A 14,752-nucleotide genomic window follows, 5' to 3' on the forward strand; every position below is an offset into this window, starting at 1 on the left:
ATAAATTTGGCACCTATCTCTCCATTCCTCAAAATCTTCCACTAGTTCTCCACTCTTTGCATCAAACCGTGAATTTTAAAGGCAGTTTATCAGTTCTTTCCTTTCAGTTTATCAATGTTTACACCCCAAATCAAACACTTTGTTCTTCCCAAGAGAGCCCATTCCCTGTGCTTCATTCTCAGCTTTTCTGTCTCCAACCCCATATTCAAAGCTTCCATACTAGAGAAGCAAAACTGCTCACTGGAAAGAGCAGAGGCTTGGAAGTCAGGAAACCTGGATTCTAACACTGGCTCTGTCACTTACCTGCTGTGTGACCTCAGACAAATCACTTTAACTTCTGTAACTTTCGGGTTCTTCATATGTGAAAAAGGGATTAAATAGCTGTTCTCCTTCCACTTAAACCATGTGCAAAAGAAAAAGGTTCAGTGCATGGCACTTACCACAGTTATTATTATCTTTAAACCTGCCAGACCACAACTCTCCCCATCAACAAAGTCTACCTGAAATCCTATTCCCCATTTATTTTTTCTCATTCCCGGATTATAGACTCCTGTCTACCACCTAAGCAATTTTGCCGTACTTCAGCACTAATTACCTTACAGCCTCCCACTGTGCTTTTCAGACATGCACTATTAATGTAATCTTTATATTAATGAAACTTGATATTTACCCCACTCTCAGACTCAATGCACTTATTTACATACCAGTACTTTATGTAAATGTATGTTTTCCCCCTTGAGACTGCAAGCTCACTGTGGGCAGGGACCATCCCTACCAATTCTGCGGTATTGTATTTTCCCAAGTGCTTGGTACAGTGCTCTGCATACAGTGAGCACTCAATAACTACCATTGATTGATTGAATGAAATTCATACAAAAAGTACTATTTACCTGATCTGGAGTTTGAAAATTAACACATTCTAGCCAAAAGCTTAAGAAACGTTTCCCACAAACAGGACACACTTTTCCATGAGAAAGCATATTTCTTGCTTCTGGGTAGTATTTCATTGAATTCTCTAATACGGAATCATTTTCATCAAGCTGATCCATAATAAATCTTGCTGTTATTTCCTACCACATTAAAAAAAACAATTGAACTCTTCAGATTTCTTTTACAATATCTGAAATTAAAGCATTTTTCATATAGGTACACCAGTCTAAAATTAATATAATTATACTATTAAGTTTTTGGCAAACGTATTTTTCTCCCCCATACACTGTAAACTCATTGTGGGAAGGGAATGTGTCTACCAAGCACATAGTACAGTGCTCTGCACATAGCACAGTGCTCTGCACATAGCATGTGATTGATTGATTGATACAATATGACTGATTAATTGACAGATCAGAGGCTTAATAACCAGAATGTTTTCAGTTTATGTAGGTGGAGGATACAGCCATAGGGCTTGGTTTTATCATAATGCCTTCAATCAGCAGGCAAAAGACGGAAAAGTGTTTATTTTTAACAAGTTTTAGATTTAGTGAAAACTGACTCCATAACTATCTCAGGAAAGTCCATTTTTATTTGTTACTCTACTTCATATATTTATAGAAAGCAATAGCGTAAGTAAAACATGAGCAAAAATATAAGGGTGGGTCAATCAGCTTCTGCCCAGTTCCGTTAAGAGTTGGGTTAACCGGAAAGTCATATGTCTACAAAATATAGGTGCAGGGGTATAGGGTCATAGAGACAGGTTGCCTCTAAACTATTCTCATTGTCTTTTCTAAGGTGACCCATAGCACTCTCGTCTCCATTAGCCATAAATTAAGCAATTTTCCAGATAATCCAGACCAAAGCTTCACCCTCTTATGACACCAGTTTAATAATTTTCTACTTTTTTTCTTTAACCAGGAGAGATCTGGGCATTCTGTGTAGATAACCCACACATTTTAAATGATTTAAGGAGTAATTTGACTGCTCATCTGGAGGCAGAGAAGTCTAGTAGAAAGTGGTATGGGAGTCAAGAAATTTGAATTCTAGTGAAAGCCATACAAAACTCTTGTTAAACTTTCACTCCCATCTGTTTCCCTCATCAGCAAATACAGCGAATAATACCAAACTTTCCCTGTCTCAAGGGGAAGTTGTTTAACTTGAGACATTGTAATTGATGTGAAAGTACTGTGGAAAGGTACTAACAGCGTGGCTCAGTGGAAAGTGCCCGGGCTTTGGAGTCAGAGGTCATGGGTTCAAATCCCGACCCCGCCACTTGTCAGCTGTGTGACTTTGGGCAAGTCACTTAACTTCTCTGGGCCTCAGTTACCTCATCTGTAAAATGGGGATTAATTAAAACTGTGTGCCCCCTGTGGGACAACCTGATCACCTTGTAACCTCCCCAGCACTTAGAACAGTGCTTTGCACATAGTAAGCGCTTAATAAATGCCATCACTATTATTAGTATTAATTCAGTCATCATTTATTATTATAGAGAAGTAGGATGGCCTAGTTGACAGAGCACAGGCCTGGGAGTAAGAGGACCTGGGTCCTAATCCCAGCTCCACCACGTACCCACTATGTGATCATGGCAAGGCACTTAACTTCTCTGTGCCTCGATTCCCTCATCTGCAAAATGGGGATTCAATACCTGTTCTCCCTCTCAGACTATGAGCTCCAGGTAGGACCTAATTATCTTATATGTCCCCCCAATCAGTTAATCAATTTATTGAGCATTTATTGGGTGCAGAGCACTGCACTAAGCACTTGGGAGAGTATAACAACATTGGCAGACATGCCCCTTGCCCACAGTGAGCTGACAGTCTAGAGAGGGGGAGTCAGACTAATATAAATAAATTATGGATATGCACATAAGTGCTATGGGGCTGAAGGAGGGGTAATAAAGGATGAAATCCAAGAGTTAGGGTAACACAGAAGGGAGACAGAGAAGAGGTAATGAGGGTTAGTACAGTGCTTGGCACATAGTAAGCACTTAAATATTACAAGTGTTAGTATTATTCTTTTCCTGTCTTGTTTGGCTATTTGGTCCTGAAGAATCTTTTGCAGCACAATCCACCTTGTCTATATTGTGTGTTCATAATGATCTTTGACTACATGTGAAGAACACCTCATGAGTTTATCCATTAGAAAGTCTTTAACCATCAAAAATAAAACAAACCCAAAAAAACTAAAATTAGAGAAAATCCCTTATGCAAAACACTTCACAACACACCGGCAACCAGAGTCTCTAAGTGGTAAAAGAGACAGGTTCCTTCTTATTTCTTTGTCCTCTTCGCAATTTTCACCCTCTGTCATTTCTGTATCTAAGCAGGAACCATTCAATTCCATATCATTGCTGTCTTGAGCAGCTTTGAATTAACCTCTTACCAGGAGCATTACATTTCATTTTTAAGTTGTAATCAATCATTCAATCGTATTTATTGAGCGCTTACTGTGTGCAGAGCACTGTACTAAGTACTTGGGAAGTACAAGTTGGCAACATATAGAGACAGTCCCTACCCAACAGTGGGCTCACAGTCTAGAAGGGGGAGACAGAGAACAAAACCAAATATATTAACAAAATAAAATAAATAGAATAGGTATGTACAAGTAAAAAAAATAAATAGAGTAATAAATATGTACAAACATATACATATATACAGGTGCTGTGGGGAAGGGAAGGAGGTAAGATGGTGGGGATGAAGAGGGGGATGAGGGGGAGAGGAAGGAGGGGGCTCAGTCTGGGAAGGCCTCCTGGAGGAGGTGAGCTCTCAGTAGGGCCTTAATCACTTGGGGAAGGCATTCTTCAGGCTTTAGGAGTCCAAAAGATAGCCTTAAATGGACAGTTGAACATAATATCAATGGCAATTATATAAAAAAGTCCTCTATACTCAGTTGTCAAGAGATGCACCTCTGAAATAGCAAATCTGATTAATGGCAAAGAGTTTTTTAAAAAAAATCTCAGCTGGGAGATATAGTTCACCTTCTCCAATTTTTATTTCTGGAACAATATATTTGTACTTTATGGTCCATTAATCAGATCATATTCATCATATGGTCTTTTACCACCAGCTATTTTTATCACTCTCCTGATAATACTACTAAGTTGTAACTTTGGGAGAGTGATGGGTTCATTTTGGAAGCAATGTGATCTAGTGGAAAGAGCCCAAGCCTAGGAGTCAGAGGATCTAGATTCTAATCCTGACTCTAGTTGCCTGTTGTGTGACCTTGGGCAAGTCACCTATCTCTATTCCTCAGTTTCCTCATCTGTAAAGTGAGGACTTTACAGATGGGACAAGGATTACATCTAATCTGATAATTTTGTAACTATTCCCATATTTAGTACAGTGCTCAGCACACAGTAAGCACACAACAAATACCACAGTTGTCATTATTTTTATTATTATTAGTCATTTTTTCCTTTGGGGAAAATATTTAACACATGCAGCTTGAAAATGCAATAATAATACAATATGTAAACTACTCATTGGAGTAAATTATTCACCCGTCAGACCAACAATAGACTTGACATATGAATGTGCCCTTCACAGTTTACTCCTTCAAGGCAGTTTACTCCATTTCGGACCAGATCCTCTAAATCTGAATTGCTGCATTTGGGAAATTCCTTACTTCCTTAGAAAAACTTTGAAAATATCGAGTTCTTTTTTTCTTTGATTTTTCAATCTGATCCTTTACTCTATAAATTTCATTCCTATATAAAATCTCTTATGTATATACCTGAATATTTTAAATACAACTTTCTCAAATTTCCTGTCTAAACAGCATGCACACATTTCTGGAATGCTAGCTATCAGGATCAGTTAAGAGATTGCTAACATGTCTAGCATTATATAGAAGTAAAAGTCAGCAAGCAACCTACGCCAGTAAGATAAGGATATTTATCCTGTACTTCCTCCACCACACTCAAAATGGATTAAATGCATTAGCAAATTTCAACGGAATTTAATCAGCTTTAGTGTTTGTACACTTGATCCTGGCTCTGCCACTTTGCTGTGTGTCTGTCTCCCCCTTCTAGATTGTGAGCCCGTTGTTGGGTAGGGACCGTCTCTATATGTTGCCAACTTGTACTTCCCAAGTGCTTAGTACAGTGCTCTGCACACAGTAAGCGCTCAATAAATACGATTGGATGAATGAACTTGAGATGTGTTTTCAGTAATCTCCAGAATAACATTCTGAAAGTACTTTCCTAACAAGTGCATCTTGAGAAGCAGTATGGAATAGTGGATAGAGCATGGGCCTGGGAGTGAGCAGGTCATGGGCTCTCATTCAAGCTCTGCCTCTTGTATGCTGTGTGACCTTGGGCAAGTCACTTCATTTCTCTGGGCCTTAGTTACCTCATTTGTAAAATGAAGGTTGAGACTCTGAGCCCCACGTAGGACAGGGACTGTGTCCAACCTGATTTCTTTGTATCCACCCCAGCACTTAGAATAGTGCCTGGCACATAGTAAGTGCTTAACAAATCAATCAATCAATCGTATTTATTGAGCGCTTACTGTGTGCAGAGCACTGTACTAAGCACTTGGGAAGTATAATTCGGCAACATATAGAGACAGTCCCTACCCAACAGCGGGCTCACAGTCTAGAAGGGGGAGACAGAGAACAAAACCAAACATACTAACAAAATAAAATAAATAGAACAAATACCATTATTATTATTATTATCTTCTTTGGAAACACACACATGATCTTCTCTGTCACCCTTGCACTTGGATTTGCACCCCTCCCTCAGCCCCAAAGCACATATGTACATACCAATAATTTATTTGCATTAATGTATGTCTTCCCCTCTGGACTGTCAACATTATGGGCAGGGAAAATGTCTATCAATCTTTTAATATCGTACTCTCCCAAGTGCTTTGTACAGCACTCTGTACCCAGTAAGTACTAAATATAATTGACTGATTGATTGAATTTAGGAAAAAAAAATTCCAAAACCATGTGGGGTTCATGAGAAAAGGCCAAACATATTGTTTTATCTGCTGAATATGAAATGTAAGCCACTGATAATAATAATAAATAATAATGGTATTCGTTAAGTGCTTACTATGTGCTAAGCACTGTTCTAAGCACTGGGCTAGATGCAAGATAATCAGGATGTCGCACATGGGCCTCACGGTCTTAATTGCCATTTTACAGATGAGGTAACTGAGGCACAGAGAAGTTAAATGACTTATCCAAAGTCATACAGCTGACAAGTGGCAGAGTGGGATTAGAGCCCAAGACCTCTGACAACCAAGCCCATGCTCTTTCCATTAATGATGATGATGATGGTATTTGTTAAGCGCTTACTATGTGCAAAGCACTGTTCTAAGCTTTGGGAGGGATACAAGGTGATCAGGTTGTCCCACGTGGGGCTCACAGTCTTCATCCCCATTTTACAGATGAGGGAACTGAGGCTCAGAGAAGTTAAGTGACTTGCCCAATGTCACACAGCAGACGTGTGGCGGAGTCAGGATTCGAATCCATGACCTCTGGCTCCAAAGCCCGGGCTCTTCCCACTGAGGCACACTGCTTCTCATTAGGCCACACTTCTTCTCTCCATCCTACATTGTACGAAGGTAAAGATTATTCTTTCCAGTGCCATTGAATTGGCAGCCTGCAGTTCTTGGGGCTGTGCTCAAATTGGTTCCTTGGTATCATGTTCTTCTTCAAGTCTCTGCACTAAGAATTTTCCAATTCTTAATAACTGTATCCATTACCGGCCTCCAAACACTATTATTGTTCCAGAGAACCAAATGCTGACTAATAAGAGCCTTCTTCTATAGGTCTATTTGGTTAGATTTCTAAGAGGACCAAGCAGATGATAAAATGAATTGAAAAAGTATCTAGAAAATACACTTTTTGCATTGCCCTCTCCCCAAATAATGGCTTAAAAGTTCTCCCTTCTTATGCACATGCTGGTAATCAGATAGGATTCAACTATATTCTGTGGGGAAGAGTACATTGCCAGTAGAAAAGTAACTGGAGATCCCTTAATAATTTGAGATTTCTGAGTGATAAGTGTGTTCAAAAACAAAACTTCATATTTTTAGCATAAGTTAAATGTATCTCTAACAATTCACCTTCAGAGTCCAAACTTCTTCTGTTTGTACGGCGTAAAGTGGCCTTTTCTGCAGCAATGGATTTTCTTCGCAGTAGAGTTCTTGTAGCTGAAGTTCCTGCATCTTTGTGAGGAAAATAAATATGGTGTTTTTCTCAAACATAGCAACATTAACTCTAAACCTTGCTAGATCTTATTTAGAATTGGAACATATAAAGTGTCTGTAAAGGTACAGACTAACAGATGAATAGAAAGAACTTTGAAATAATGTACAAATAGTATATGAGGATAATTGAAGCAGTGTGGCCTAATAATAATAATGATGATGGTGGTATTTGTAAAGCACTTACTATGTGCAAAGCACTGTTCTGATACAAGGTGATCAGGTTGTCTCACATGGGGCTCACAGTCTTAATCCCCATTTTACAGATGAAGTAACAGGCACAGAGAAGTTAAGTAACTTGCCCAAAGTCACACAGCTGACAAGTGGAGGAGCTGGGGTTAGAACCCATGACCTCTGACTCCTAAGCCCGGGCTATTTTAATAATAATGATAATAATAATAATAATAATAATAATAATAATAACATTTAAGTGCTTACTATGTACCAAGCACATTCTAAGCACTGTGGTAGTTATAAGGTAATCAAGGTGGACACAGTCCCTGTCCCACATGAGGCTCACAGTCTTAATCCCCATTTTACAGATGAGGGAACTGAGGCACAGTGAAGTAAAGTGATTTGCCCAAGATCACACAGCAGACATGTCACAGAGACAGGTTTAGAACCCACGTCCTCTGACTCCCAAGCCTGTGTTTTGTTACCTTATCTGTAAAATGGGGATTAAAGCTGCAAGCCCTATGTGGGGCAGGAATTGTGTCCAACCTGATTAGCTTGTATCTACCCCAGTGCTTTGTACAGTGTCTGACATAGTGAGTGCTTAACAAATACCATAAAAATACCAGAAAGAAATACCATAAAAAATTTTTAAATATTAATTTTTTTCATTTTTAAAATGGGACAAGCCTGTCTGACTCTTTGAAATCCCTGTTTTCAGAAGGTGCAGAGAAAAGACAAATACAAGTTCAATTACAATTCTGGACAGGGTCTTTAGAAGGTCTAAGTTTGGATAAAATACAGGAAATGAAGATTGAGTCACAAAAATGGTATTTAATTGGCATTTAGCTCAGGTTTCAGTCCTGTGGTAAGAACATTCATTCATTCATTCAATCTCATTTATTAAGCTCTTCCTGTGTGCAGAACACCGCACGAAGTGCTCGGGAAAGTACAATACAGCAATAAAGAGTGACAATCCCTGCCCACAACAAGCTCACAGTCTAGAGGAGGGGAGACAGACATCGGTACAAATAAACAGACATCAATATAAATAAATGAAATTGCATATATATAATAAGTGCTATCGGGCAGGGAGACAGGCGAAAGAGCAAAGGGAGCAAGTCAGGGCAATGCAGAGGGGAGTGGGTGATGAGGAAAAGTGGGGCTTAGTTTGGGAAGGCTTCTAGGAGGAGATGTGCCCTCAGTAAGGCTTTGAAGGCAGGGGAGAGTTATTGCCTGGTGGATATGAGGAGGAGGGGCTTTCCAGGCCAGAGATACTATGTGAGCTAGGGATCTGCAGGTGAGATCGAGATCGAGGTACAGCAAAAAAGTTAGCACTAGGGGAGCAAAGTGCGTGGGCTGGGTTGTAGAAGGAGAGAAGCAAGGTGAGATAGGAGGGGGCAAGGTGATGGAATACTTTAAAGACCATGGTGAGGAGTTTTTGTTTGGTATGGAGGTGGATAGGCAACCACTGGAGATTTTTGAGGAGGCGAGGTGACATGTCCTGAACATTTCTATAAAAAGATGATCCGGACTTCAGAGTGAAGAATGGACTGGGGTGGGGAGAGGCAGGAGGTTGGGAGGTCAGCAAGGAGGCTGATTTGTAATAATCTAGGCAAGATAGGATGGGTGACTGTATTAACTGTACTTCCCAAGCTCTTAGTACAGTGCTCTGCACACAGTAAGCACTCAATATATACGATTGAATGAATGAATGAATTAACGTGGTAGCAGTTTGGATGGAGAGGAAACTTTGGGAACCAGGAGACCTGGCTTTTATCCTGATTCTGCAAGTAAGGGAGTGTCTGTTGAAGTCATGCCACTAGTAGTGGAAGTTTCTGACTGAGGAATCACCTGGGGGTGCCTGCAACGTAGAGAAGCCTATGAAGAATCCTGAAAAATAGCCACTGGGTGAGCCGAAGATCACCGCAGCAACCAAAGCACTACCCACTGAGTTATAATAATAATAATAACGATGGGATTTATTACCAGGGCTCGGCACCAACACTATACTTCAGGCATTTTGGCTATAAATAGGTGTTAGATTTTAAAAAACAACAACTTTCCTTTCAGTTTACGATGTGCTGCCTGCCAACTTAATGATAATAGTAATAATTGTGGTGTTTGTTAAGCGCTGAGTATGTGCCTGGCACTGTACTAAGCGCTAGGGTTGATTCAAGGTAATTGGGTTGGACACAATCCCTGCCTCCCAAAGAGCTCACAGTCTTAATCCCCATTTTTAAGATGAGGTAAATGAGGCACAGAGAAGTTAGGTTGTTTGCCTAAGGTCACACAGCAGATGATGATGATGGTATTTGTTAAGCACTTACTATGTGCCAAGCACTGTTCTAAGCACTGGAGTAGATACAAGATAATCAGATTGTCCCACGTGGGGCTCGCAGTTTTCATCTCCATTTTACAGATGAGGTAACTGAGGCACAGAGAAGTTAAGCAACTTGCCCAAAGTCACACAGCTGATACGTGGCGGAGCCGGGATTAGAACCCATGACCTCCAACTCCCAAGCTCAGGCTCTTTCCTCTAAGCCAGCAGACAAGTGGCGGAGCCAGAATTAGAACCCAGGTCCTTCTGATTCCCAGGGCCATGTTCTATCCACTAGGCCACACTGGTTCACTTGCTCAACCAACTCCATGTCCCAGCAGGAACATGACTGGCAGGGCTACAGAGTTTGAATGGTACTGCACACACGATGATCACAATCCTCGATTCCTAAGGATAGGTTCTCAGTCCCATAGTCTCCCAACCAAAGTTTGTCCATCATTCTCAGTGGAAAAGTCCATTCTATTGGCAACATTAATGCAACATTAGCATTATACTGGGCCTCTTTTCCCAGAGAACCCAAGGTTTTCTACTTACCTTCACACATTAATTAATTTCCAAAAAGTTAGAGGGGATCGTCCAAATACATTTAAAAAAGCATCAAATATTCAGTCTCTCAACAAGTTCCATTCTTCCTTCACTACCAATCCTAAGTGACTGTATCAGTCGCTCACAGAAACACAATACTGCCCTCTCCACTGAACTCTACTCCCTCTATGACTTGTCCCTCTGCCAATCCCGTACCCTTAATCTTCAATGCTTGATCATCTCCACAATATGCGTTCTACCCTTCTGTGCTTGAGCTGGGGAACAGAGTTGGTGGAAATCCAGATACAGGACTGATCTCATCCACCTCAAAGTCATCCTCACATGCTTTAATTCTGCCCTCTCCTCTGCCCAAACAATACTTCTCCATTCTTATTTACTCCCCTACTCACTGCCCGCAGCAGCTGTTCCAAATGTTTAACTCCCTCCTCAAACTCCCTGAAGCCCCCACCCTCTTTAATCACTTTCCTCTAATGATCTGATCATGTACTTAACTGATAAAATTGCAACCATCAGCCATGATCTTCCTAAAATCTCCCCTGCTCCTCCCCCATCCCTCCCTCCCCCATCCCTTCTTCAACTTTCCCATCTTTCCCAACAGTATCTCAGGAGGTCTCCCCCCTCCACCTCCGATTCTGACCCCATCCCATCGTATCTTTGCAAAACACTTGCCCTTTCCTTCCTTCCCTCCCTGTCATCTTCAACCATTCAATTTCCAATGGGCTTCTTCCCCACTGCTTTCAAACATGCTCATGTGTCCTCCATCCTACAAAACCCCTCCCTTCATCCCAAGACTCCCTCCATTTATCGCTCCGTCTCCCTCCTACCATTCCTCTCCAAACTTCTTGAGCAAGTTGTCCACATGTGACGGTTCAAAACTTCCACTCCATATGTGACAGACTGTTCTCCCCACTTTCAAAGGCTTATTAAAATCCTATCTCCAAGAGGCCTCCACCAAGTCCTCATTTCCCCTACTCCCTCTACTTTCTGTGTCACCTATGTGCTTGATCTGTACCCTTTTAGTACTTAATAGTTATCCCCTCCCTCAGCCCCGTGACACGTATGCACCCACAATTTATTTCAATGCCTGCCTTCCCCTCTAGACTGTAGGCTCATTATGGGCAGGGAATGTGTCTACCAACCTTGTTGTATTGTACTCTCCTAAGTACTTTGTACAGTACTATGCACACTAAGTGCTCCATAAATACCATTGATCTATCTACCCTCCACCCAAAAAATAATAGTACAACAAATACCATTCTTCATCTTTTCCCAGTTGATCTACTTTCTTTTCCTTTTAAAACTCAAATTTTCATTGATTTTCTTCCCTTAGCCCACTAGCTCTTCGTGGGCAGATAATGTTTCTGTTATATTGTTATATTTTACACTTCCAAGAGCTTAGTACAGTACTCTGCATGCAGTAAGCTCTCAGTAAATGTGATTGACTGGTTATAGGCCTTCCTAGTTCAAGAAGGGTTATCTTCTCAGCTTCCACAAAAATCATGAGGGACCGGAATAAGAAAAGCAGCAATATGCTCCTTGGTCTCCTTCCCTCTAGTCAATGCCATGCTTAATCAAAACACTCACAACTTTGGAGAAGCAGATTGGTGCAGTGGATAGAACATGGGCCTGAGAGTCAGAGAGTCATGGGTTCTAATCCTGGCTCTGTTACTTTTCTGCTGTGTGACCTTGGGCAAGTCACTTTACTCCTCAGTGCCTGTTACCTCATCTGTAAAATGGGGATTGAGACTGTGCACTCCCTGTGGAGCAAGGACTGTTTCCAACCTGATCTGCTTATATCCACCCCAGCACTTAGTACAGTGCTGGCACATAGTAAGCACTTAACCAATACCACAATTATTATTGTCATTATTATTTCCAATGATTTAATGGTTGGGAAGCTGACTGCTTGAGCCTGGAAGTCAGAGGACCTGGGATCTAGTCTGGGCTCTGCCATTTGTCTGCTATGTGACCTTGGGCAAGTCACTTAACTGGTCTGTGCCTCCATTTCCACATTTGTAAAATAGGTTTTTAATACCTAATCTCCCTCCCATTTAGACTGTGAATCCCCTGTGGGACAGGGACTGTGTCCAACCTGATTTTCTTGTATCTTCCCTAGTGCTTGACAGGGAGTAAGTGCTTTCTGGTCTGCTCTGGGAGACAGGTTCTCTCCCTGGTGAAGGTAAGCAGGAAGGGCAAGAAGGCACATCTCCTCCCAGCGGCCTTCCCAGACTAAGCCCCACTTTTTCTTATCTCCCATTCCCTTCTGCGTCACCCCGACTTGCTTCCTTTGCTCTCCTCCCAACCCCACAGCACTTACGTTTATATCTGTAATTTTATTTATTTGTATGGATGTCTTTCTCCCTCCACTCTAGACTGTGAGCTCATTGTAGGCAGGGAATCTCACTGTTTATTGTTGCATTGTTCTTTTCCAAGCACTGAGTAAAGTGCTCTGCACCCAGTAAGTGCTTAATAAATACAATTGAATGAATGAATGAAATGATAGAGGAGGGGTATGGTCTCAGATGTTTACCTGTGGTCTACAGACAGTTACTCTCCCCCACTTCAAAGCCTTACTGAAGGCATATCTCCTCCAAGAGGCCTTCCCAAAGTAAGCCCCACTTTTCCTCATCTCCCGCTACCATCTGCATCTCCCTGACTTGCTCCCTTTACTCTCCTCCCACCAATCCCATCCCAACAGCATTTATGTATATAGCTGTAATTTTATTTCTTTGTATGGATGTCTGTCTCCCCCACTCTGACTGTGAGCTCATTGTGGGCAGGGAATGAAACTGTTTATTGTTATATTGCTCTGAGTAAGAGCTGAGTACAGTGCTCTGCATACAGTAAGCCTTTAATAAATACAATTGAAAGAATGAATGATTCTGCGTCTCTGATGGTCTTTGTCCTCTGCCCCTGGTTCTTTTCTCCTCACTAGCCTACATCTAGACTGTGAGCCCGTTGTTGGGCAGGGACTGTCTCTATTTGCTGCCGAAGTAAGTGTACTTTCCAAGCACTTAGTACAGTGCTCTGCACACAGTAGGTGCCCAATAAAGATGATTGAAAGAATGAATGAATCATTTCCATTACTTTATTGTCCACTCCCAGTGCATATTCTCCCCTCTTCCCAGACCTTTCCTGTAGCTATTTAAGGAATTACCTCAGCCAGTAATCAAACAAATACTACAATCGAGTGACTCTCTTGATCATTTTGTCCATGAAAATACAAAAGTGCACCATTTCAGCCCCAACTTTACTTTTCCCATGAATCTTCTCTTTAATGGGGGTGACTTTTATTTAGTTTAGCTACTGGCAAATATGTGATCCTTACAATTCTGTGACAGTTAATTATGCATTGCTTGATTTTTTTTTCCATCTGTAAGGTTTGCTGGTGCCCTAAACTTTGCTCCATTGAAGTTGGTTTTTTTTCAGAGCCAGACTTTACATTCCCCATCTTTAACTTATCTCTTGAGTTTACCCCCATAGTAAGCATGCATGACTTCTTAAAACAGGGTACAAAAGCGGCAGTAGATCCAATCACCCCATTCCTGAGTTGAGAGCTACCAAAAATATATATATTTTTTTCCTTCGGGCTTAAAATATTTTCTGTTTCTGACAGCATATGTTTCAGAGCTAGTATCCTCCTAAAAGTTTGAAAAATATCCCACACATCTGGGCTCCATGAGATATTAAACCAGGCTCTGTTTAATGTGCTCTGAGCTGCTATAGCTCCAGTAATATTAAACCTACATCTCTTTTTCCATTTATATTATCACTGGGACATACTGAGAAGATCCTGGGGAGCTACAATCATTTTACCACTCATATATAAACACGATTTGCCTTTTCTTCTGCAAATGGGATTCTCGAGTGCCCAATATCATGATTTAACAAATATATTAGTGTTTCTCCACCTAAGAGATGGATAGTTTTTTAATGTGGCTCAGTCTTTGTAAGGTGTTAGAGTGCTTCTTTTTTTCAAGTGCTTTATACCCTTGAGTCCAGACTTAGAAGCCACATTGGCTACTTTCAACTGCATGTGGTCAAAGAAAAACTCCTTGTCTTTACAAATGGTTGGGAAGGAATCCAGTCTGTGAGGAGACATATTCTGTCCCTCAGGAGGCTCTGACTGAAGCAGTCCCCACTAGTGAGGTACCCAACCACTCCTGCAACTAAAAAGATTAATGTAAGTCAAGGCAACAAAGCAGAGAACTGAGGAGAGGAATTAATGAGGATTCAGAGCCTCGAAAATATCTGCAAGAAAAGATAAAGAAAATCAAAGAGAAAACCACAGTTATCCCCAACTTCCAAATAAATTGATGTTTTGAAAATTATGTAAACTCGATGCAGGTTAATAATTTGAGGTGTGTGTCAAAATTAATTCCAAATGTCTCATAGTAGTAGGACCACAAGACTAATTGAATTGGTAAAAGAGAATACATGACTTTTTTTTCTATACTGAAAAAGAAAAACATCTTCCTCCACCTGATGCTGGTTTGGATGTCAGCCTCATTGATGGGCAGTGCATTAGCACCTAGTTCCA

The 14,752-nt window shown here is 41.0% G+C and overlaps 1 protein-coding gene across 1 annotated transcript in view; it reads right to left on the reverse strand.

Annotated features, from left to right (window-relative positions):
- Nucleotides 1-14,752, reverse strand: part of LRRC69 (leucine rich repeat containing 69) — a 60,400-nt gene that overhangs the window by 15,130 nt on the left and 30,518 nt on the right. The window contains exons 6-7 of the mRNA XM_038745928.1: nucleotides 7,014-7,115; nucleotides 891-1,070 (exon numbers count right to left, since the gene is read on the reverse strand). Coding sequence (XP_038601856.1) covers nucleotides 891-1,070; nucleotides 7,014-7,115 — 282 coding nt within the window. The remainder of the gene's footprint in view (nucleotides 1-890; nucleotides 1,071-7,013; nucleotides 7,116-14,752) is intronic.

The sequence above is a fragment of the Tachyglossus aculeatus genome, chromosome 4 (assembly GCF_015852505.1).
Source record: "Tachyglossus aculeatus isolate mTacAcu1 chromosome 4, mTacAcu1.pri, whole genome shotgun sequence".
NCBI classification, from domain to species: Eukaryota; Metazoa; Chordata; class Mammalia; order Monotremata; family Tachyglossidae; genus Tachyglossus; species Tachyglossus aculeatus.